The 26,503-nt window shown below is 40.5% G+C and overlaps 1 protein-coding gene across 3 annotated transcripts in view; it reads left to right on the top strand.

Annotated features, from left to right (window-relative positions):
- Window positions 1–26,503, top strand: part of fgf13a (fibroblast growth factor 13a) — an 86,846-nt gene that overhangs the window by 25,214 nt on the left and 35,129 nt on the right. For 2 of the 3 annotated variants that reach the window (XM_047585274.1, XM_047585273.1), the window contains exon 3: window positions 10,956–11,123. The exons of the other annotated variant lie outside the window; for it this stretch is intronic. In XM_047585274.1, coding sequence (XP_047441230.1) covers window positions 10,956–11,123 — 168 coding nt within the window. The remainder of the gene's footprint in view (window positions 1–10,955; window positions 11,124–26,503) is intronic. 3 annotated transcript variants of the gene reach the window in all.

The following is a 26,503-nucleotide window of genomic DNA, read 5'->3' as shown; positions in this document are numbered from 1 at the left end:
GTGCCCGCATAAGACCGATGGAACCAACTCCTTTTGCTGCATCCCTCTCAGATGTCAGTTTTTATCACTGGTTGTGCCAGAAGCTTCTGCTGAAATACCCTCCCTCAATTTTTCTTCTCCCTCTGCTCTCTCTCCCTGTGTGTGTAGGACTTAGTGGTGGGAGGAAATGTTATCTAAACTTGCTCTGCCTCTGTAAAGCATTTATAAAAGATACACAACTACATGTCTGGATGGCCCGGCTGCATAATTCATGTCTTGGTGTAGAGCTAAACCCCGCACTCCCTCCGCTTTCTCTCTCCCTCAGTCGTACACCTCAGCTGTGTAATGAGTTCTGTGTCGTCATGAAATACTGACGGGTACTGTAGCATCAGCCAAAGCCTACCCTATTGCTTCCGGACACACAGATACACAAGCTATACAGGCTCACAATAACAGCAGTCAGAACTGAACTCGGAGCTGCAGCTGTAGCCGTACTTTATTTATCTCCATCATTCCAGGTTTTATGTTAAAATATTCTCATTTTAAGGACAAATTGTGTATACAGGAGCCCACATGGGGTATATTTTCTGTGCACTTCAAGAAGACATGATAATCATTTGGGTTGTGTTTCATAGTAATTCCAGAGGGACTCATAATCAGTTAACACCCAGCGCTATCGTCTGAAGCTAGAAACCCATAAGGATGGCAGATATATGTACTCTCATCCATACGTGTTTGGACTGCGTTTGCTGTGGTGAGTTAGTGTTAACTCTGGGAGCCTGACACATACAATAAGACCGGTGTGGTCAACTTGTATCATGGGAGAGCAGTTTAAACAGAGAATATCACACACACTGTACACAGAGAGCCAGAAAGGTATCTGTGTCTGCACACCAAAAACCCCTACGGTTTGTCCTTGACATTAAGAGTTTAATTTAGTGGTAAATTTGTGTTTAGTCTTTTTTTTCCCATCCAGAATTAAACTGGCAACATATTTGTATTATAACACCTCTTCAGATTAACCCTGATTGAAACAGGGTGCAATGATTTCAACCTACAGGTCATGCCATCTGGATTATGTCTTCGTATGCACACATACTGTGCATGTACATTCACTCACATAGTGGAAAAATAAACACACCGAAACCTTTCTGGCCCTCTAAGGACCATTTAGTCAACCTCTTCAACACCACAACTAAATGCCAAACCTTAACCTTCATCTTAAACTATAATTCTAACCTGAATCCTACAATCAAGTCTTAACCCCCAAATATTCCTCTGAAGGTCTGTCCCAAAGTGATGACCGCCCAAAAATATCCTCACTCCTCAGGGAAAGAACACAAATGAGTCCTCATAAAAATAGATTACAAGTACACACACAGATGCCTCGTCTCCAGATGCCCCCAGGTCCCTTGGGCAGATGGACTCCCCAGACAAGCTCGTCTACACCAACTGCAGTATGCATAGTGGTATTTATTATAGAAGCTTCTAAGGCACAGGTATACGTGCATTTGTGTGACACATGCAAAGCTATATGAGCAGAGACCATGACCTCACCATAAACAGCAGGGCAGATAATGCAGTCAATGTTATCACGCTGTGAAGTGCACTGTGGTTTTTCTTCACTTTTGTAAATTGACAGAGTTTATAGAACAGGTTGGTTTCTATGGAGATATTTTGCTGGACACTAAAACATTGATGCCATCAAATAAACATCAGATAATGATGAGAAAATGGACATAACATTTCATCATGAACAAATTCAGACAGAAAAGACACGGCCTTTCAGTGCAGAGGAGAGAAACTTTCTGGTGCAGTGTATTGTGTTCTAGCAAACCAAAAGAAAAACATGATATATTTTTTGGTTGCCGTGCCTTGGTGGCTGACATTGACGTTCACTCTCTGACTCTCTTGACGCATTCCCATTTGGGGTGGGTGACTGTATAGTACGAGGACAACTATTTTGGTATTACTATGACTGATGACGGCACCACCCTTCATTGTCCCCAGGATCTCCTGGTTTAGTGTGTTGAGCATGTGATTGGTCAACAGCTGGGATGTTTTGGCTGGTGGTGTGGGAAATGTTCAGGCAGGGCAACTGCTCCAAGTGAACAGCACTTGTAGGTCTCTTAGATGTTTCTTTTTTTTTCTTAAAAAAAAAATCATATTGTATATTATTATGAGACAAGGGCTCGTATTAAAGATTAGACACTTCTGTAGAAGCGAGTAGGAAAGTTAGGCAAAACTTTCCAAGCATTAATCCGTTTCCATTTTCTGGCTCAGATTAAGTGCACTTCTGCTTTCTGTGCTAAAAATAATAATAAAGCTTTAAAGAAAGGGTTAGTAATTTCATTTAGAAAATAATTTTAAAACATTGTTTAGATATTTGAAAGGAACAAATGTAACACTATAAACCTGCAAGGAGGACATGAGAAAGTTTATCTGATGTCTCCAAGAAAGACAACTGTCTCAAACAATAACAACTCTTCTGGAATAACCTTATTTGTTCTGGTTCAACTACATCACTAGACAGTTGAGATGGGAGGACGGTCTCCGATCCCAAAGCCCAACAAATGCCTGGATTAATTCTCAGCTTGACACCAGTAAAACAACTAAGAGATTGTGTCCCTCTCAAAATCCATCATCGAGAAACTGAGCCATCAAACACTAATCCCATATATTTGATGACTCAGATAGCGTTGGCGTTAGCTGTTCCTAAATCTCCTCTCTCTGAATGCCTCGATTTGAATCCTTTATGTAATCCGGCATCAAGGCCAAGCTAGTTGGGACTGGGGTCATTTGGAATGGACAGTGTGTTCATCACTTATTAATGTAGCAGGAGGTTAGCGATAATTTATTTTTTCTTATACTGTATCTTTTATTTGATGTACTTTTCATGTAAGCGGCCAGTGTTTGATTCATGTACTTTTGTTCTTGTTATTATTATTAGGCCAACACTTTTTTCCCTTTCATTCTTTCATTTAATTTTCAACAAAACAAACAAAAACAAAGCAAAAACATAGAATCTTTCCAAAAAAATGGGTTGCAGCATAACTCCAGTAGGTGACCAACGACTGAACACTGGGAAATGTTAATTAGATTATAAGATTATGAGATAAAATCATTTATTTGTGTGTATGGAAAGACAGCAGTGTAACAGTTAAAGATCGGTGTTAAAATTAAACAGGGACAAAAATCAACAATGTTGATGTTTTAAAAGGGTAAAAATGCAGATTTCATTATGATAATGTTGTTAATAAATAAAAGAAATAAAAAACATTGAAATTTCATAGTAAATTCAATAACTCAAAACTGAAAGAATCAGAAAAAGAACTATAGATATAGATAATACACAATGATGTTTGTCTTGCTCACTAAAAACTACCCATTTCCTATTTCGTCCCTCGTTGCAGTTTTTCTGTAAAATACCTCTCAGTCATTAATGAAATTCTCTGCAGGGCTTGTGTTTGCAGCAAACATTCAGTTAAATCTCTGCAGTGCTGAGACTCACACTAATGGCATTTTAAGGTCACCCTCCTTTTTTTTTTTTTTTTCTCCTCTACTCCTGTTCTTTAAGACTGCACATGCCTTCTCCGCCCACTCTCCCTCTGCTACCTTTCCTCCTCCAACAACGGGGAAGGCTGCAAATGCGCATTAATAAACTAAAGTTGCCCATCTGGGATCTAATCTGGTTGGCAAAGGGGAAGGGGAAGATGCTGCCCTCCATATCCGCTCTGCCAGAGACTGGGTTCTTGGCACAGGGGCTCGGATGAAGGACTTTTTTTGGTGAAGTAATTAATAAAGAGCCTTGTCACAACCTGCGAAAGCTTAGTGGTGATATGATTATGATGTGCTAACATCCAACTACATATGTGCTCCAAACTTAAATTTGGAGATTTAAATTTTAGAGTTTCCGTTCACTTTCTCTGATGCAATTTTAATTTGAACCCACCGGTGCTTTGTCAGAGCTTATTGGTAGGTCAAAGTAGAGAATGTAAATGTAGAAGCAACTGTTTTCATGATATAATGTTATTTTGTTGCACATTTGAGGGGTTAAAGAACATCTGGTATTAAATAGCAGTCCAATGTTTGTAAAAATCTAAAATGACTCGTGTATTATCAGATGTGACGGATTAGATTCTATAAATGTCTGGCATGGTCTCATGACTGAGCAGCACTGACTCGTCATCTCTGTAGTTCTGAGCTGCAGGTCTCACGCTGAGGTTGCCTCCTGTTATGCAAGACTACAGCATTTGGTTGGAAGTGAACTTTTTTTGAGTTTATAAGGCCTCAATTACCATGGGAACAATGAAGAACACATCTGCGACTTTTGGAAACTCTAAGGTGGTTTATAAAGTACCGCAGTGCAGGTAGCTTTAGTTTCATTTTGGCTCTATATTTCTTCAATGAGGTAATATATTGAGAGCTTATTTATAAGACCTGTGGTCAAGTGCACTTACAAAAACATTTGAATCAATAGAGCCACAACATTAGAATAGCTCCTCTTGGATTCGTATGTTTCACACTTTATATCTTAGGTGTGTTTTACTAATGTCTGCATTTCTGTGTGTATATAGCACATTTATTCTTCAGAACAAAGCAGAAAATCTGCGTCTTGGAGCCAAGAATTTCGATTCCACATTCCGAACACATTAGCGTATGATGGTGGTGACGGTTAAAAGACATTTCCAGAAACTCTTCAGTATCAATTTACGGTTTTAATTAAATCAGTTTACTTTGTTCACAACCTGAAAACCAAATTAATATCCCATTTTAAATGACAGCCTGCTTTTCAGAATTGATTGTGATTATTTTATGATGGTTTTAATACCTGCTGCTGCTGTGTCAGTGTTTTGGTAAATCTGGGCAAATCCATGAGGCGTTTGTGCGCTTGGTTTGCGCTAATTTTGTTGAGGAGGTAGTCGACGGCGACACTGTGCTAATCGTCTTATGCATAAAAGAGGACAGATGTTTCCTGTTAAAATCCATGACTGAAGATCAAGTGCACATCGCTAACGCGCACTTTCAAACACCAGCAGATCGCAGTGTGATGGGCAAGCAGCACATCCTCCCTTCAAACCTTACACTGCGGAGTTCGACAGCGTGAACAGAACACACGTATAACATGTGACTTTTAGCATAAGATACATCATAAGCCACTTGGTGTCACTTGCTGCTCAAGCTTTGTTGATCCTATTACACTTGAACCTCCTCCCACAATGTTTCCTGAACTCAAAGGCCTAATGATCAGCAGACAGCAGTATATGCTTTACAATCCTATTTGCTCCTGTCAGCTGTTAATTGCGGTGAGAGGGATCCTTCACATTAATCTGCCTTAGCTGGAGTGTGCATTTGATCCCTGTGTGCTGTTACAGTATCTATAAAACGTTCGAATCCATAGGGATAAAATTAGTGTGTCTCAGAATGTTTTATCCTTCATCAGAAATCAATTCTATTTAGAAGCGCTTGAGTCTGTTAAGAAATTAATTTAACTAAGTAACTAAATAAATAATGTCTGTCCCAGCAATCATCAGACGTTCTCACACCACTAGTTGCATGTCTTGTATGTGTTGTAGATGCTACATGATATCATGGAATATAAATAGTGTGCCACTTCAAGCACATTTCATGTGTCACGACTGCATGTTTTAAACGTCTTCTGTGACATTTTATCGTATTTCATGACACGTGAGAATGTTTTGGTTGTGGCTGCGGTCACAGTGATACTTTTCCAAGACTACACGCAGCAAAATAACTCACAATAAAGTAGTGCATAGTGCTAATGTGACACATTACATTTCTGTAATTCTCCATGTCATGAGACGATATATACGTATCTAATATTTCATAATTTACCAGTTCATCTCTAAAAGTAATTCTCTGGCCTTACTTCATAACAACACATACAAAAACCAGAAAAAAAATCAATAGTCATTTATTAGGAGAAGAAAATATTTTTAGAGTGATTGTTTAAAATCAGTGTAACATATACTGTAGTACATAGGTTTTCAAAAGGGGGTCCTGGTACTGCAGGGAGGTCGCAAAATGTTTTGTTTGATTAGACATTTTTATATGTTTTTTTTTTTTTTTTTTTAATTTCCCCCGCAATTTTCCCACACAAATTTAGGGATGAATGGAGGCAGAAGAAGTTATCTTTCAGTCAGCACTTCACTCATTCGCATTCGATACAGGAGCTGTCTCAACAGCGCACTCTTTTACACAAAGCGCCACACTAGTCCAGACTTGTCAATCACAGTATGCCCCCGCCCATATTGCTGCTGAGACAATCATGAGGTCACATATTATGCTGGTCTATCAGATTCCCCACAATTGGTCAAAGAGCCTATTCAGTCCCCAGGTGAAACTAAATCTTGAATCTGTCAATTACTTTCTCTATCTGTCAATTGTGTCTGCTAGTCAGGTATGTTTATGTTAATGTTGCACCGCCCCACTACCGCTACACCTGTTTGAAATAAAAGAATGAACATTTGAATCCAATTATTATGTGATTACCTTAATACTGAATGCAAAATGATTTATAAATAGCACTAGAGTTTAATATAGAACCTATATAGTAGGTAGGGGGTCCCTTGGCCTGAAAAATGTTGAAGACCCCTGTTGTAGTATCCACACCTAAACTCACCAACCACCAGCAGACATGCAAGCTCATAAACATATCAAACCTAGTACATGTCTCCCGTGTGAGCGTTTGACTACGAACGCTGAGGCTGAGGAAGCTGTCAGAATGTGGCCAAATGCACACTCTCTGCAAGGCCACACTTTGATCAATACCTTTTCATGTGAGCGCTGCATGTGCCTTCACCAACATACTGGAACACTGATCTCTGCAGACATGCCATATTGACAAATTCTTGCTCTCCCACAGTCACAAACCCCAAACCAACCAAAACTCTGCAATGAGACTTACTTACTTAGCCACTGGATCACTGGATGGTGCTGTGTGTCAGAATAGAAATTACTCTGCTCAGTATTTCCCACTCATCATAAAATACATACGGGCATGTCTAAATATATCCCCGCCTCTGAAAACACATAAAATGTAGCAAGGTCACAGTCAGTTACTTTTAATTCCTTTCTCAATCAGACTACAGCAGTCTCTCATTTACCCTGTGTTTCAGTGTCATGAGGCACATTAATATTAGATGAATAAATAGAATAGAAGACGGCCGACTGCCCTCTGGGGCAGATTCATAGCTTCTTTACTTACTGAATATTGGTGGAAATGAATTGCTTTTCCCAAGAGAGCATGACTGCAGCCATGGCCATACTGTGTTGCATTTGAGTAATTGCGGACATTAGTGGAAATTGTTTCCCTGCTCTTTTATAGATTGTGCCTTTTATCCCAGTGGAATAGCTGATTGGAAAATTTACTTTTCCTAGGTACTTTTCCCTGTGATTTTGTATTTATTGTAATTCCCATCACTCTAGTTGACTGGCAATCAATGCGCTGTCCGCAAAAAGCTACAGTATTCAGCCAAAGTGATCCTGTCATACAAAGCTCCTGGTTGTGATAAAAGCACAAAAGAACAAAGAACAAGACGAAGGGAGAGACTAAGACAGAGTGACAAACAATGATCTCCAGGAATGAAAAAGCAGGCATAAAAATGCAAGCTCATTCCTCGTTTGGGCGAAAAACTCACGTTCAACTCGACTTACTTTCTCTGCTGCCTGCAAGGTGACTTACAACCAAAATAAAATTATTCTTTCTTGAGATGGAGCTACATTGAACCGAAGGTGTCCCATAAGAGAATGTGCTAGATTCTGCCCCTTGCAAAACCACATTGAGGCCAGGCTATTTCTGAAAGGCAAACCTCAGGCTACAGACCTGTGCTTAATTCTGATTCTAATTTAGTGAGTGTGCTATTCGCCGAGCTACGATGAATAAGCACCACCTTTGTGATGGATGTAAGCCATGAGTTAAGTAAATTGTGCAAGGAACGCTTTATGTACGGAAGCGCACTCTCTTTTTCTTCTATAGCGCTTCAGTTGATTACACATGTCCTTGAACCCCGTTTGAGCGCGAGGCAGGAGACATTTATTAGCTCGGGTGTCACTGATGACGCTTTGTCACATTAAGTCTGCTCCTCTGTGGACGCCACATTTTAACGCAAGCACAGTGTCAGTGTCATTACGCATCACATACTGTACATTATACACGGTAAATACTGCACGCACACATGGCACCTCGGCCATACTGTTCCCATAAAACCTAAACATGTCCGATCAGCCTTAAGGGCCCTAAAATAGATGAGCAACTAACCGAAGCGAGATACATCTCACACCCCTCCTCGACCTCTTTATTTGTACCCGTTCTTCTTTACTGTGAGATTTATTCCTGTCAGAGGGGCAAGGACATCCATTGCAGTCCGCCAAAGGTCCAGAGTGGCAACACTGGTGTCTATAGATCACCAGCTATCATGAACCTGGGTGACAGCTCACTCTGAGTGGCTGGTCTGATAGAGAGTGAGGTCTCAGGCCCTCCTGCGTCATCCATCATGCTACCTTCACTCCCAGTATGCGCTCTTCATCAAGGCCGGGCAAAGAAGAAAGCTGTAAAAGATGGTGCCCACCCCCTACGCTGCTGTCACTCATTTTCATTCCCTCTGATGAGCCGACAGTTAGCTGGTTCATTAATAAACGTCTGCATGGTATTAGAAATTTGTGGACGTTACCCAGAGTCTGTGCTCCCAGTCTTCTGCACACCCTCACATTCTCCAGCTTAACTCTGAGCTCAGGAATACTTAAATAAGAGCAGGCACAGTGGTGAGGATGATACAAAACAGTCAGGATATCACAGGTTTAATATGACAGTTTGGATTTTTTTTACTTATTTATGTGCAGGTTAAAGCAGCAGATTATTTTAACCCAATGTCACTTGATCAAATACATTAGCAGCACCTCTGCGTCTGAGGAGCAGAGAATGGTGCTATACTCTTTGAAGAAAACCTGGACATCTCTGTCATTTCCTAGCACAATTAAAGTTTTAATACTGCTGTGGTTTTCTTGGTGGTGGGCTGCAATGGATAGGATGTGCGTGGTTTGCAGGAGATTCTGTGGATGTGGAGATTGTTAGTGCAACAGGTCCTCCAGGAGCCTGAAAAAGGCCCTGAGATACTGATAAGTCCTATAGGAGAAAAGGCATGTGGTGATTAATTGCACCCGGTGTGGAAAAACTGAAAATCTGCTGCCTGTAAGTGTGTGTCGCTGTGTTCCTGTTGAACTTGCCACAGTTCATCTGTGGAGTTCAGCTGTCTTAGTGTCTTCTGGTTCTTAATGTGATGCCAACTTGACTCCCTGGGCTCTGTGGGGGCAGCATTATTTGTTGTAGGAGTCTTTATTTTTGTAATGAAGATAGTTATTTATGTTTCTAGCTCTATGTTTGGTTCTGGTTCGACATATCTATACATTTGAGGTGCATAAATCTTTTACGCAATGCCCGTGTATTGTTCGTGCTTCGCAAGAAGTGAGCTCATGTAATGTTTTCCACCACTGCTCATAATTTGCATATCGGTTAAAGCAAAGTAATTTAAATTTAAATTAAAAACAACAACCCCCCCGTGACCTTAACGAGGATAAGCGGTAGTAGGAGATGAGATGAGATAAAAAAAAAAAAATGCTGCCTTATACACGTGGTCCTTTTTGTGTAGGTATGTTATTTTTTTGTCACAAAGGAAGAGAAACATTTAAGCTAGTGCCTCACATTCTCATTTGTGAAGAAGACGTTCTATGTAAAACTACACTACACTGGAATCAGTGTGTGGTGAATGTCTGTGTAATCCGTTCACGTTTCAGCCCTCTGAATAAGGCTGGCAGACGTTTACATGCAGCGCAAGATTGTGATATTATCACAGCATGTGAGGAGTCGATACCAGGTCATCATAAATGACTCCATGAGGATGAGTCATGAGTTATGTGCAAATGTTTAACATTTTTCACAGTGTCAGTTTTCTGGTGAGCCTTGTACTGAAAATAATTATGCAACATGTCGTAAATTAAGCATTGTGATTGAGCTTTGCGGCGGTTCGATAGACGTGACTGATTAAAAGCCATTTTCACGAAGCAGTAAATGTGTCAGAAGAGGCATGCCACTCAGGCCCATTAGGAAAAGAAGATACAATTTATTTGGGCCGATTTGCTTGTAGCTAATCCATAAACAGAGAGAAAATAGGTCAGTGATCGAAGCCAAGCAGAGACTGTGCCCAGAAGAGGACAGATGCAGTTTGTCCAATACGTACGAACAGAAATGGAAACACAGGGATTTTCGCAGGATCCCAGAATTCCTATAGACGCATGCAACGTTATAATCGTAGAAGCTCTCCTTAGTGACGTTTACACCAAGCATGACTGGAAACGTGGAAGCAAACCTGGTCATGACAGTGTGAGCTAGGGACCTGTGCATGCCTTTGCATCTGCTTGTCTACTCATATAGAAATGCGGTGACCAGGGTGGGTATGATCACCATTTGAAATAAGTTTCAGTAAAGGTAACTTACAACAGAAGCACATCGCATGCTTGCCTTGCAATCTCACAACATCTAGCAGCCCTACAATCACATCATTTAAGTGCATAAGATCTTGGATCAGCTAGAATCTAAAAGCCTGCCATAACACTGATTTTGCACATTGAACTGTTTCCCTTTTTATTTCTTTTAACAATTCCTTTCCAGTGACCGAGGATATACTGAAGGGAGCCCTCACTGTTTTTCTTTCATTTGCCATTAATTTGACTTGTTTAGTGATGTTGTTGTTCTTGATCTGCCTTTTTTTTTCTTATTCTCTCCTCAACTCTGTCACTATGTGCTATAGTACTGTTACCTAAAGCTATCGATGTCGCCAATGTTTGATGTCTTTTACTTTGCCTGTGTTTCTGCTATTGTTGTTGTTGTTGTTTTCTTTTGTTTTTGTGTCCTGGTGAATTTTCTAACCCCAGTTCATTCTGTTATGGCACCACCGCAGTCCAGGATGACGCTGCCCCAGGTACCCAGGAGTACATTATGTTACGGCAGGACTCCATCCATTCTGCGGATATAAGGAGTAAAGGGTCCCCCTTTCGTGCTAAGTGTCACGAAATCTTCTGCTGCCCGCTGAAGCAAGTCGTCCACAAAGAGAACGCAGCGCCCGAAGGTTTGTTCGCACCCCCTCCTTGTTTTGATTTGCTGATGCTCCTCATCTCCCCTGCCCACTCTCGTCTTGTTTTCTCCCCTCTCATATTCTGTGTGAACCGGTAGTTCTCTGTCCCTCCAAACTAACTTCTCTTTCCTGTCCCATTTTTAGAGAGCATCTGGTGTGCTTCAACCCCTTTATAGCATTTGTGTGCTTGTGCACAAATGTGTGAAAGTGTGAGTGTGTGTTTAGATTAGTACGCGACTCAGTGCTAGGGAATGTTTGATCCCTGTAGGACCAGTATGAGAGCATATCTCTCTTGGCCTTGTCTGGCATGGTGTGTATGTGTGAGTGTGTATACCCCTTATGTTGGACCAAGGAGCATAGCATCTGTAGCTCCTGCCCACCCCTCCCTATACCCGAACCATTAACTCGGTCATTGCCACCCCGAGGCGCATGCACAAACCAAAACAAAGTGCAAAAAGAAAAGGGGGTTATAGATGGAGGCAGCTGCCGCCCTAATGAGTTCAATGACTAGGCAATTTCAACGTGTGCTCTCACTTCAACCGGCCTCATTGAACAAAAAGGTGAAGCTCTTTATTCTTCCCATCCATAAAATTGTGTTTTATATTCATGACTAAAGAGTGATCTACTCAGCTACATACTGCAAGTCAGCAAACCTCTCTTCCTCCTGTTCCCTGTGATTCCACTGATTTTGCCTGTGGCTCAATTGTCTGTTGGTGGCTTCCTTTCTTCCTTTTCACCCTCGCTTGTATCTTTCCCTCCCTTTACCTTTTTCCCTACTTCTGTTTCTTTTTCCTGCATTAGTGCTTGCAGCATAAGACTATAACCCCATACTTAATATGCTAGCCATATTTCTACCGTTAAAGACAAGTATTAAACCTAAATAATCCTTTTGTGCTGCAAGCATGCTGCCATACCCTGCTCTGTCTGGCATGCTTATTTATCAACTATTCCAATAGAGTGCGATGATTGTAGACATTGCTTTCCTTTGCAGACTTCCTCATAGGTAAGAGATGAACTCTCTCACTACTGATATGTTTTCAGCAATGTAATGGTGTGTGTGCGCCGCTGTCTCTAAAAATGGGCCATGTTTTGTATAGTATTCCTGCACTTAGACATCCGTTAACCTGTTGACAGCTCTCTGTTTACCCACTGAAGGACTCGAGCACATGTACTTATCCCTGTGAGAAAAGAGAGAGATGTAGAGAAGCAGTATGCTTGCAGAGGTCTGGCAGAGAGAAGTACAGATGTATTATTCAGTTTGTCTGCAGCTCCAGCTGGACGTGACTGAATTTACAAAAGAAGGAGGGGAGACTTGAGCTCTTACGTAAGCTGTTCGTGAGGACGTCATGAATGGTGATGCATGACGCGAATGGAAACTGTGCGAAGCTGCGTGTGCAGCAGGGTAAACAGATAAACTGGAACATTCACTTTCAGGTGGTCTGCTTATATTTTTATCAAAGGGAATGAATACCGCATTAAATATTAAAAACACCCAGCCAGATAGTGGTGTACTGGCAGTGCTCTTTGTTGAAAGGGAGGTATTTGATGCAAATCTGCATGTGTTGCGAGATCCGAAAGCCAGTCTTGTCACACCGTTACCATGGCAACGTTTCATTTCAACTGCTCATTTGTTAATGGAATACTTAGCGGCATATTAAACAGAGTTTGTAAGTCATAGTGGATTGCAGCACAGACAGTTTAGGTCAGGGGCTGTATGGTTGTATACAGAGTTTGACTGAATCAATGACAGGAAATGGCAGCAAAGAGTTTATTGATGTTTGAGAAGCTGTAGTGGATTTGGTGACAATGAGACTTGCTCTGAGATCCTGTGAAGACTCAGATCCTTTAAGATCTAGGCCAGGGGTCAGCAATCTTCAACACTCAATGAGCCATTTAGACCATTTGTTTCCCACAGAAAAGAAAACATTGGGAGCTACAAAACCCCTTTCACATCTAAATTGAAGATAACACTGCATATATCGTTTTTACCTCTATGCTAGGCCTATGTATAAAAAACTATAGGGTGTTGCATTTATAAAATTGAAGGAACTGCTACAGAGAAAATGAAATTTTATTTATGCATACAAATACATTTTGAACTCCGAAAAAAAAAGCAGGTTGAACGTAACACTGCATATGCCGTTTTTTACCTCTATGCTATGTATAAAAAAACCATACTGTGTTGCATTTATGAAATGAAAGAACTGCTAAAGAGAAAACGAAATTGTATTCATGCATACATAACAGGGACTTATCCATGGTTGGCTTATCTGCAGTTGAAAAGTTCAATAAATAGCAGGCTGGACCTGCCAGCGGGCGTTGCACATCGGCAGTTGTGACGTATATTTTGAGCGGCAAAAAATTAAACACGTTTTATTTTAATGTTACATTGCCATAAATTCAAATTATATTTTAAAAAGTAACAAACTAAAATAAAATATGTTTGAATTAAATACTCAATAGCAAGGGGTATATGTGCTGCAATGCGCTGTGGGAGTTCAGTGTTTTTGGTTGATGTTACAACCATGAGTGTGAGTGCTGTGGCTTTCAATGTCATTCAGTTGTTGTGTAGCTCCTGTTCGTTCACTATTGAGTTAATAGTTGCTGCTATTGGGAGGCAGTTGGCATGAAAAAGTGAACGATTTTGATTAGCGTCCTTGCTCCGCACTGCTCGCCACAGAAAGCCGCAGCAGAGGGACAAAAGAGCCGCATGTGTCTCCGGAGCCACGGCTTGCCGACCCCTGATCTAGTCTTTGACACAGTCTGTAATCTATAGTTTTTCTGATGCATAACCTACCTCACTACCCAAGTGCTGCCTTGAGGTGAATGATACAGCAACTAAGATACTGCTTTCACATATCATTAGCCTAATAGCTTGGTAATTTTTTGACTGGCTGCTACACTATCAATATAAAATACAATGTGCTGGATAAAAATTGTGTTTTGTTTGTTTTTTCGTGTAATATGACTTAATTATGCAATTATGCTATCAGGCTAACGATATCCCAGAGACATGGTTGACAGAACAATAGCCTGTAGCACATCAGAGGATGAGCTGAAATCATATCAGCTCATCTGTGTTGATGTGTTCGGACACGTGTGCTCACTTCAGACAGAGCACTCCTCCAACCTCAGGTCTGTGTGTGCTACCAGCTCTTTATTTCTATTCAGTCTATCTTGATCTATTGTTGCTTTTTAATTTCAACCCATTCTCTCTGGTTTCCTCTGCTTCTCTTTCTGTGTTTGGCTCTGTACCATTGCGCCATAGCAGAAACAAAAGATGGTGCCTGAGGGGACTGATCTGTGTAAATATCCATCCATAATTCAAACAGCTGCAAGACTTTGTGTTTAGAGTTCCTGGCGATGCCATATATACACACAGACAGATAGCCTGTGTAGTCCATATAGAAATGTAAACACAGAAATGTAAGGCTTGAGCAATATGTGAGTAGGAATTGGATGTAGGCAGTGCATTTGTGGCTTCTACCTTTGATTTGCAATATTCACTTTTAGAATTAGAAAGATTTTCACTTTCTTTGCAGTAATATGCAAGGTTTCCTGGTTGGATTTAGATTACAACAAATGCAGAAAGAAAATTCTGCATTTGACTGTCACTTTCAAATTACACTGTATGACGTTACTTGGCTACTTGAGTTACTTTAAACCACACTTTTTTCATTTGCAGTGAATGAAGAGTAACACAAAAGAAACAGGAAGAACAATAAGGGCAAGCTTAACTTGATGCCATACTACATACAGTGTTGACTATACTGTCAAACTAGACAATGCATAAACATTTCCTTTGAAAGGATCACACACCATTGGTATTGGTTTTTCTTTTTTTCACTATTTTCACTATAGCTTGAACTTGAGCCTGTAGCCACGGTTGTCACTTAGCGTATTACTCCATTAACTAGCACTGAACACAGAAAGAAACGCAATTAAACGGGTGATATGATTCGTCCTTTGCAAACAGAACAATGTCTAGCACATTTGTTGCTCAAGATCCAAGTCACTACTTGTCTCTGTATTGACAAAATAACTCATCTCGTACCCACTCAGCCAAGAAAATGTAAGCAGAATTGCAAAAGGAATGGGTAGTAGCACCATTCATTTCCCACACTCAAAACGACACAATGCAATTACATTTCAGGGAGCTAGCGCTGCTGTTTATAAGAGAATCTCATCGAGGAGTCTCACCTCGTCCTGCACATTACTACAGCATAGCATACAGCCACAGGATGCACTCATGTCGCAGTGGCAGCTTGTTCAATTTCCTTTTGTTTTCATTGCATTCAGTCTTCCTGCGTCAAAGCAACAACTCTGTTTGTTGAAGTAAATACATAAATAGACTATGCATGAATAAATCATGTGTATGATAATGTGATTCGGTGCCTAGAGAGAGCGGTCTTGTGGGCGCCAGTGTCACATCTGCACTGTGAGTTTTGCTGTGCTTACCTGACCACTCCAGTCATCTGTAAGAGCATAATGTGCACTTTGCATTATATAAAACGTGCTTTTATTCTTGTAGAAGGAAAGTGAGCGCAAGTGAAGTCCTTAAGGGGAGCAGTGCAAATTAAATAATCACGTGTGTATGAACACTTTAGCTTACATTAAAATCAAATTTAATTTAAAGATGTAATGTCTATTTTGAAAGCTTTAAAGGTTAAAAGGTTTGTTTGTTTTGCGTACTTTATTACTAGTTTTTATAACTTCTGGAGAAATAAGTGTGTAGGCTCTGGCATAACATTACAATATTCAGCATGCTCATAAAGTTATTTCAGTATTATTGTTCAGCATGGATAAATGCATGGATATAATACACATTTGAATGCCCCATATACCATAAGCAACACTTGCAAATTTAACCATATGTTAGCAATTCAATTATATTTACCTGTGAAGTTACCTGTGACTATTTCAAAAAATAAATAGTAAATATATCTGAGCAATGTGCATAAAAAGCAGTTTTTGCCTGCCTCCATGAGTCATCAAACTGTGTCTTCTGTTATTGTTTTTCAGAAAAAGTCGAGCCAATCTAATGCGCTATATATATTTTCATCTACAATCACAAAATATCGAGCCGTTTGCTGCACAGTAGTGAACAGACTCTGTCTTTCGTACAAACAGAACATTTCCCCGTCTTCTTTTATAGGCAGCAGTGCTGAATCAGTAGTAGTGCCTGGCTCCTCTGGGGCTTAAACTAAAGGCATAAACAAACAGCAGGAGTGGGTGTGCGTGACAACATTAGTAAGAAACCACTCCGGAGACCAACAGAGAAGTGAAGCGGAGTCAAGTTGCCAGGCTTATTATATTCCTTCATTTTCTGTTTAATTAACACTAATGCCGTATTCTCCTCCGCATCTCAGGTCCTCTCCTCAAATGCAGAAATAGCCACATATTTAAATGAAATTAATAAGCGTTGTTATGGAAGGACAATATCAATGAATCTACTCTACAGCTTATGCATATGGAACAAGTCATATTGCATAGAAATATGCAATATGCACTGAGCCCTAAATTGTTGAGAACATCTACTCAATATAAATGTGAACGTTCCCATCATCAGACATAAAGCCCAAGTATTACTTAGTATTTATATTGAATGCTTTAAAGCTCACTTCAATAATTAACATTAATTAAAGTCTTAAATTCACTGGGACAGGATGGATATTAGTTGCATACCATGGGATACAAAAGATGTTTTATATTCTACCTCACCTGTAGAAGCATGCATATTTATCCAACATGTCCTTATCAGCAGCTCCACTGATACAGATAATCCCCATCGACACATTGCTTCACTTATAAAAGACAAACTTTCACCCAGTCTGACACTACCCCAGATTATGTCACTGAGAGATTTTCTTTGTTTTATGCAGGTATACCCTATTTTAACTACAGCCTGGCTCTAAATCTGAGCTTAGCACTGAGTAAAGAAGTCAGAGTAAAATAACTGTGACACAAGCAGGGTGTAAGTTATCCCCAGAGTAAACAAGCGTTAATCTACAGTATTTAACTGAGGTAATGAGGCACACGGCTGAGTCAGCACCACATTAATGGGAGGTTAGCGAAGCATCTGAAGACGGCAAGTAAACACAAATTAACGTCCCTTATTGTGGCGAAGAAGTTCGGCAGATATTTTAAAGTAGCACCGGGCAGCAATGAGCCTCAACTTTAAAACCACTGACAGGAGAAGTAAACATTGAGCGTCTTGGGACAATTCAGTTCAGTTCATGTGTATGTTAATTACACATGGTCCACCCACCCAGACCAGACCAGGCACCCCAACACCATCCACCACATAGCAGCGACACTTCCTCAACCCACTGGACACAAAGACCCCCACTGACAACATCCTGCCGCCAGACACCACAGGACACCCTCAGAAGGCCCATGTCCATTCTCTGATGAGCCTCAACTGTTTTGGAGGCGCAAGGAAGACCTACACAAGGTGATAATTGCAGCTTACGAGGCATCGATTTTACTGGTATTTACTGAAAAGGTTAATGCACATGCACATAATACAGATTGAGATACTACAGTGGGGAATACATGCTGTATAATTGTATTAAAAATAGATTCATGGCTTTTTTTTGCCTTTCATTGACTCATCTTTCCCTGTCATCCTTTAGAACCCCACATCACATCCGGAAAAATCAATACACTGCACGCTACTGTATTTGGTCTCCAGCCAGCCCTGCGGCCGCCACCGCTAGATATTCAGCCACTTGTTTCTTTCCCCAAATCATAACACAGACGGCCAGCCACTCTTCCCTTCTGTGGTCCTTCTCCCTTTAGTGTTTGCTCAAAAGTTACATGTATAGTGCACACTTTATCTTGCATCTGACACTCTTTATCCAAGGCTTAAAGGCTAAAAGCATGACTTGGCAAATTCAGCTATTTTCTGTTGAGCTTTTCGGTTTCAGCAGCTTTTCTACAAAAACATGGGAAGTGTAGTAATTACAGATCGAATGTGACAATGATTTAATTAAGGTTTTAGAATCACCAATGCATCATTTGTCCAGTAAAGAAACCTTAATGTTTATTTATTTATTTATTTTAACATTGAAATGTCCTCTTCGACACACAACATAGTTGCAACCTATGGGATCAGATTATGGGACTTCTTCTCCACAATGTTTGTTGATATTATTTATACTATGTATTGTTTCTACTGTATCTGCCTCAAATATCTAATACTTAGTAGGCTCTAATGATTAGTTCAGAGTACTGAATAAAACAACGAATGATCACAGGTTTGACCTTTGATATCTTTCTGCTGTAGCCATAAATTTTAGCTGAAAATACTCTACAAAAATAACGCATACCAACTTGGATGGCAAATATTAACAAAATATTGAGTTAACACTAATAACTTCCAAAATGACGCTAAAAACGGCACTGACACAAGGTCATTTAAGATCTGCAAGACTCCCAATTTCTATGCAGGCAATGCCCAAACTGCCAAAACTCACCATTAGTTAAGGCTGAGAACCTGTTTGGCTCTGATGCACACAGACAGTTGGAGGATCATCTTGGGAGATGGCATGGTTATGTAAAACCCCTGCATGTTTTATCCTAAGGGTCAGCAAGTAATGTGCCAGCCTGCCAGCCAAGGCTAACGTTGGCAAGGATTTGCACAGACACCCAATTTTTCCCATCATGTAGCCTGCCTGCAACCAAGACAACTTGTCCTCTCCGGGGAGTCAAAAGAAACACATTTTAAGGGCTACAAAAGCCCTGGTGTACGCTGCACACAGAGACTGTTCTGTATACTGATGCTGCCACACTCTGCAGAAAAGTGGTTCAAGATCATTTAGTCAAGAACAGAACTGAAAAGGCAGCTTTAAATAAGGTGCCATCTGGAGATTCTCTTCCCTCCCCCATCTCCCTTTTCTTCTGCGTTTATGTGCCACACGAGAGACAGACTGTTTGTTTACTTCAATGCAATGGCGGTTAAATGTCTGGAAAGTGTCCAGGCTATTCCACAGTAGCCTTAGCCAATTTAATGCCGACTCACTGATCTGCATGCTGTGCAATAGCCTCCCAACTTTGTAAAAGCTGCTAAAACAGCCATGTTGTTTGTTTTTTACATTGGCTTTAACGCTGGTATACTGCTCTGGCAGAGTCCTTTATGATTCACATCAGATTTTTGGCTCGACCTACAACATCCATTTTTCTGTGAGCAAAATCAAAATTAGAAAACATTTACAGTATGTCAAACAAAAAAAAGTTAATCTTTAATGAAAATATTTAAATACGTGAATGTAAAGCCGTCTTGTATAACATAAAATCTTTCAAGGACAAAGTGAAAGCTCCTTAAAAAAAAAAAAAAACACTGTTGAATGAAATCTAACTCTTTAACTACTTAAAACTGCCTCTCCCGAATCAGGTCATGGTCCATTCCTGTTTACTAAAGTGTACCGTGCTTCTCCATTACATTCTGTGGGTGTTTGTCAAACAAGCCCCGATAATAAGTAATTTAATTGACCTGTATGACGTGTGCTTTACCTCCAACAAGCTCCAGGAGAGTGTTTGTGCCCCTGTGTCATTCAGCCTTGTTCTTCCTCTACTATGCTACTATGCACAAACACTCATGCACCCATACTTGGGTGACTTGCATCAGTATGCCGTGATCCGGAAGCCCCCAAGTCATTATTGTAGACTGAAATCTAATTTTACAGCACGCACACGGGCAACCAAGCAGGCCGGTGCACTGGACTGAATAAATAACATCAGAGAAGTGTTGCATCCATGCAGCTGCGCTGAACGTCAGCAGTCAAGCGCTGGTGGGACACTACAGGACCCATGCTCACATGCAAACATATGTACACGTAGCCACGCCATTGAAGGCAGAGTACGGCACAGTCGACCATGCACAGCCACGCCACTGCCAAATGGCTTCCCAAAAGTTTCCTCTGGCCTTGCTGCTGCCGGTTTTATTTCTCAAAAAAAAAAAAAAAAAAAAAACACAGCACATCTGTTCTTTTCAAGTTAGAATTAAATAGATGCTCTTGTCTGATCTGCATTTTTTTTAAACTTCATGCATGTGTGCGTGTGCGTTCTACAACAAAACACACGCAGGCCATTAGTATACCTTGCTAGACATTGCACATCTCACCAGTCCCTGCTAGCGAACAGTGACAGATGTCTCTCTTTGTTGGTCTCTCATTTTCTCTCTCACTCACTCTAACAAACACAGAAAGATGAAACCAAAAGACAAAAGGTTTTATCATTAGTTCAACATGTTGACAGGACAGATTGTTAAAATATGCACATAACTCGTCACTGCATGTTTCTTATGTGCTGTAATGCCACCCTGCTTCTTCTGTGTTATGGCCGTAGTGTGCGAGTAAGATGTCACAGGCCACAGATGCATGTTCAGAGTGATGTAATGGGTAGCAATCAGCCAGTGCGCCAGTCCTTCAGTAGTACTGATGATCACAAATAAACCTTCATCACAACGGGCCAGTGTCACGCAGCCTCCCATCTCTAATCTGTGCTCCTGACTGACCAAAGCATTGGTTAATATGTCCTAATCTCCACATGTTATCTCCTCAATTGCGAACCCACTTTGACTCTGGATGATGGTGCACAGTGCAGGTCATGCCTAGAGATTCTGAAGCGGCCCTTTTCCTAACACTCTGTGGTACAAATCTGATGCAGCAGTGGTCCGACTAACTTCTGACTTGAATTTGAGTGCATGTTTGCGAGACTTTGTTTTGCAAACTGAGCGAGCTACAGACACATAATACTGCAGCAGCTGTGCTGCTTGTGGACCATAGACTTAGTAATATGATATAGGCTGTAGTCATTTGAACTTATCCTTCAATCGGTAGCAAAGGGCTCAGTGCAATCATTCCATCATGTTAAGGCATAACCTCTGACATACTGCATGACACATGGGCCTGATAGATGGAGGCTCTAAGAGTGACAAAAGGTCACTGCTATTATTCCCTTCTCTGCTGTCCTGGGAATACACTCAACTTCTTAGGAGTCCCGGTCTCATTCATGTCTGTATTCCCCAGTGTTAAATTCACACATTCTTGCTTCACCATAATCTCCCCAAAATGACAACAAAATATATATATATAATTTATGCCATGCCAATAATGAATGCAGCTGCACATTTGTACATAAGTGAAATGGACAAATAACAGATTCAACCGTTTACCAAACACACAGCTTCAAGCTCAGACATATGAATTAGTTTATATCCGTTTTGTCTGCACTGTACCTTATTAATATCAATCGCAGGAACATTATTGCAGATCTTGTGCTGCTTAAATCTACGGAAACTATGACTGCTTAAAACTGCTTAAAGAGATATTAAGCTTGAACTGCTGCAGGACTGCACAGAGAGAAAAAGGAAAGGAGGAGGACACATGAGTATATTCAACATAAATGATAACTTCTCTTACCCTAAATCTAAAATAAAGACTGGAACATCATGATGCATCTTAAATTTGACCACAGAAAAACATGTAGGATATAAAAACACAGATAAAGAGAGAGATACACATCCATGCACTCTGCAGCAAAGAGTATGCTGTGCTGACTGCTGAGTTTTTTAGTTTTGTCCTATCTTCATCCGCTTTGATGGGTTCATAAAGACACCAGGATTGAAGAATGCCATCCAGTCTTATACAACTGTTTTGCAGCCTAAATAAAAGCAAAGAATAAATATAAGCTAGCAATGCTTATGAGAATCATCAGATTACTGATGGGGAGAACCATCCCACCACAGTGAGAGGCCGATACCTTAACAGCCAATCATCGTCATTTTTTGTCAGCTTATTAAAACATCAAAAAAATATTTACATTTCTAAAAAGCCTTGCAATGGCAACACATTGTTTAATAAATTAAATATAAGAGAAAGAGCGTGTTTATCTCTGTTCTTGCTGTGTGCAGCATTCTAGGCTCTTCATATGTATTTGCAGTGTTTATACACCTAATTTCATTTAATTAAACAGCCATTCCATGCATGAGTGATCCTGCAGACCTTACAAACACAGAAAGGAGTCACGGCATTGCTTTGGCACTGTTTTTGTATTCTTCTTTAACAGCATTTTTCATTTTATTTTAGTTTATGGCACAGATAGAAAGAGTTGGCCTGTAATTTAGTATTCTTGAGGGTGTATGCAATTGTTTGCAATGCACACAAGGCTTGGTACAAAAAAGTGTTTTTTTATATATATAAAAGGTCACAAAAAAAATAAAAATAATAATAATAATAATAATATATATATATATATGACAGTGCATGAGAAGAGCAGCACTGCTGCCTTGCTGCTGAGTTCTGGTCTACTTTTTCAAAGCACTTTAGGGTTCTCTATCAGCTTGCTACAGCTCCTCCCACCTGTTATGTTCCTAACTGGTCCACTACCATCCATTGTCATTATGCTGCCATTGATTTCTCTGTGCCCCGACTTCACTAACAAGCACAGGGAATGAAAGTGAAAAGTGGGATACTCCGTGTTGGGTAGGGAACATGACCTATTTACCCACCCACTCCCATCAGTTGACTCACGTCTCCTGTCGTGTCATTTCCAGCTTAGTCAATCAGTTCCACCAAACGCTTTCAAGTATACTGAAATAATCCATTCTGGTCTGAAACCATGGAATCACACTGGCATGTCCGCACACATTTCGATCTTTGTGTAAAGACGCATAATCGTTTTAACATCAAAAGATTTGAAAGCAAAAGACTTAAAATTCATATACAGGTATTCATCACCTACTTTATGCACAGTGAAGACGTATTCCTTGCAGCTTCCCTGCCCCTCTGATCTGCAGTGGGGCATCACTTCTTCCCCCACAGGGAAATGAAAATCTTCCTTGAGGACATGCACCACTTGCAGGAGAAACCCAGAGTGTGTGGCCAGACTAAAATGAGCTTCATTAATGTTCACATCCAGTTCGCTGCACTGCACATTTAACCTCATTGCATAATACTCACAGTTATCTTGGGGCATGCGGAGGGGTTATTCTGAGGACAGGAACCTGGTTAATGCAAAGCTCAGTGTGAATAATGGATACTTGTCACACGATGACAAAAAAAATAGACAGAGTTTCTTCCCAGCAAGAGAACATGAAACAACGTGTTTCAGTCTCCTTGGAGTTTTATTTTCCTTGCCTTTCTGAATGAAGACACTGTATTAGCTGAATGTTTTGGTTTCTCGAATAGTACTGTTTTTACATTAATCACCCCTGTTTGGAAAAGCACACTTATGTCAAAGCGCTGAAAGTTAGCGGCTCTTAAAAAAAGTCAGCGAGTATGATATTGTGCTCTTAGAGCTTTTCTTTGTGTCTCCATCAGTGGGTAGACAGTTTAAGCCAGCTGGTGTCTGAGATGATGCCTTTAATCTCACTCCATCCCCTTCCTTGCAGTGTCATGCTGGAAGGGATATGTAGGACAAAATCCCTTCACTTACTTTATTCTGGAACTCCAAGACGGCTCTTGCTGGACGGGGTATAATTAGCATTAAGTTATTAATACAAACTTTCAGAAAGTCTGCAGCACACTTCCTTGATGTCTCTTTGATACCAGATGTCCCTCTTCACTGTGATGAGAGCCCATTTCCTGCGTGTGTTCTGGGAAATGGAGGAGGGCTTAGTTGAAAGAGAATAAAAATGATTTTGTCATTTGTAGCTCTCCCACCACGATGGATATTGCCAAAGGGCTTCCAGTGACTCACCGTATATGATTCACATGTGACTGTTCAGTCATCTGTATTGGCGAGTGAGCGTCTCCTTCACTTGATTTCCTCCTCCAGCTCACTCCTGCTGCGATCCTGGCAGCATACATGCTGGATGTTGTTCTGATGACAGGGATTTAAAGACTCAGATCTGATTTGGCAAAGGTGCTGCCTGTGTGCGCACACGTGTGTTTCTGTTATGTCGGCCTGCTGAGGTATATGTACACAAGTGTGTGTTTACATCCTACTGTATCTTTCACTCGTCCCACCTCAACTCAGGGACTAATGTGGCATTAATGAAGGTAGTTAGCCTAGAATCAGGCATCATGTATTACATGCTGTATGAAATTTTGTATCAATGCAAGTCTATGAGTAGCTAAAGCCATTTTTTGCAGCTTTCCAAACAGCTGAACTGAGTCTTGTATCAATACTATACCATCTCTTTGGTTCTCTATGAGCCCCTGCTGTTTAACATACTCACTGTCTAAGACTAGGACCAGACTAATCAGTCATAGGGACTTAAAACCACCCCCTTCTGGTTTACAACAACAATAGCTCTGATTCAGCCACAACCCCTGATGGGACTACAGATGCATGCAATGCAGCCACATCCACTCACATTCCGGATATTTTGAATGTGCAAGTATGCAAGTATTAAATAAAGCGTTAATAAAATGCTTTTTTTAAAAAATATAATCTGTTCAGGCAAATAGGACGTGCCAGACGTTATCAATCAGCTTTCAATCAGCACGACTAAGCTCTAAGTTCTTTAACCATTTTCGGGCGACCAACGAGGGAAGAGGTTGAATAGAATGATATGTAACTCAATTAACATGATAATATGCATGAAAACATTGACAAAAATCTGGGCACAAATGGGTTAAATGTCCATAAAATGACAAGAATTAACAGAATTAAAATAAACAGTAACACAGTGTTACTTGTGTGTTTCAGGGGTGTCCAAGCGGAAGTTGCACTTAGTATTTTACCCTCCACAGTGGTTCCACTTACTTCTTGTAATATCTTTGTTGGAGAGGTTTCACTTGATAAAGACAGCCCCTCTGTGTTCGTATGGACAAACGTCATCAATCAAATTCTTCTATTGCAAGTCTTGCACATGTCCATTTAAGACATTGTTATAGGTGTGTAATGATTTGTATACCTTCAGCTTTTCTTTCGTGTAGAAAGATATCTGCCTATTGCACGGCGGCCAGTCCTGTCAAATCATCCTTCACTCACTGGATGGACGATTTGACAAATTACGTAAAGTTATTATTCAGGGGATTCTTGTTACACGTTAATGCTAATGCTAACCACGAGCTAAAGCAATAGTACTTGTGTGTTTCAGGGATGTCCATGCAGAAGTTGTAGGGGTTGGTGAATATGGTCCCAACAGTCAGCGTCAACTTTTTAAAATAAAACTCACAGTCTAGGAGAGTGAGTGTATTAGTATATTCTCTAAAATGTGTGTTTTCCTCGCCCATTCGTGCCAAAACAGTCCATTGAAATATGCTACAAGCTGTAGTGTTTGAGATGTTTGGCATCCATTTAAGCCCCGCCCCTCAAATAACGTCACATTGTTTACAAACCGTGAAGGGGTCTATATTCATGATTCTCTGGCGGCTACACAGTGGATGACATGGTGGCATACTGCACTTTGCAGAAAGGCACATCTGGACATGCCCGACTTTGTTTATCAGCTTTTATCATCATTGTGATTCAGCTCCCAGGTCTTTAAGATCTGTGGCCAGGAGCTTTAAAGTATCACAAAACCTTCCCATCTTTGACATCTGAAGAGAAATAAGGTTATCTGGTTAAAGGACAAGAGAAACAGGGAGCCTCTGTAGCCTCCAGGTTCACACTTCTGTCTGTGCCTGGCTGACAGCGCACTGCTGGTGCAGCATTAGTCATTCCGGGGAGGCTTGTTGCCTGAACTCTGGCCATTTCACACACTGTTTGGTGCCTCTGATGAGGTTTCTCCACATCATTACAGCCAACGAACTTACACATAATGAGTCACATAAGAACACACATTTTAAGGGACAATAAGAGCAGAGGCCATGTGAAAGCTCACAGTATGCCATCCAGACAAATTATGCTCTTTGGATGCAGTGAAATTAGAATTAGAAACCAAACTGTAACAATATATTCACAAATTCATTTACTTACTGCTAAACTGTGTGGTTCTTGTTAAAGGTATACCTATCACATACCCTACAAAGGACGGACATTTTTTGATCTAGCTGACAGCAGAGTGTAAACTCTACTCCTTTTCAAAAATCATTCATTTGATTTCTTCCTAGAAAACAAAACAACAACAACTGAGTTTAGAACTTAGTAAAAAGCAGGATAAAGCATTTTTCTCTGTATGCCCTAATGTTGCAGTGTCCTACATTTGAATGACCCATTACCATTACAGTAGCAGCAGCTGAACTGAGCAGTTAAACAGTACGTAGTATTTATGTAAATAAACAAATGCATATTTATTCACAGCATAATGGGCAATGCACTGAGTGATACACGCATGAATATTTGTTGAAATTGGAACAAATAATCATGACATTACTTACTTTACTGAATGTCCAGGCTGCTAATAAATATCTGATAGAGGAAGATCATTCAGCAGTGGACTTCATCTCATCTCCTCATCTGCTGGCCTCGTTGTCAAACAA

The sequence above is a fragment of the Mugil cephalus genome, chromosome 5, assembly GCF_022458985.1.
Source record: "Mugil cephalus isolate CIBA_MC_2020 chromosome 5, CIBA_Mcephalus_1.1, whole genome shotgun sequence".
Taxonomy (NCBI): Eukaryota; Metazoa; Chordata; class Actinopteri; order Mugiliformes; family Mugilidae; genus Mugil; species Mugil cephalus.
This window is presented reverse-complemented; position numbering and strand designations above follow the sequence as displayed.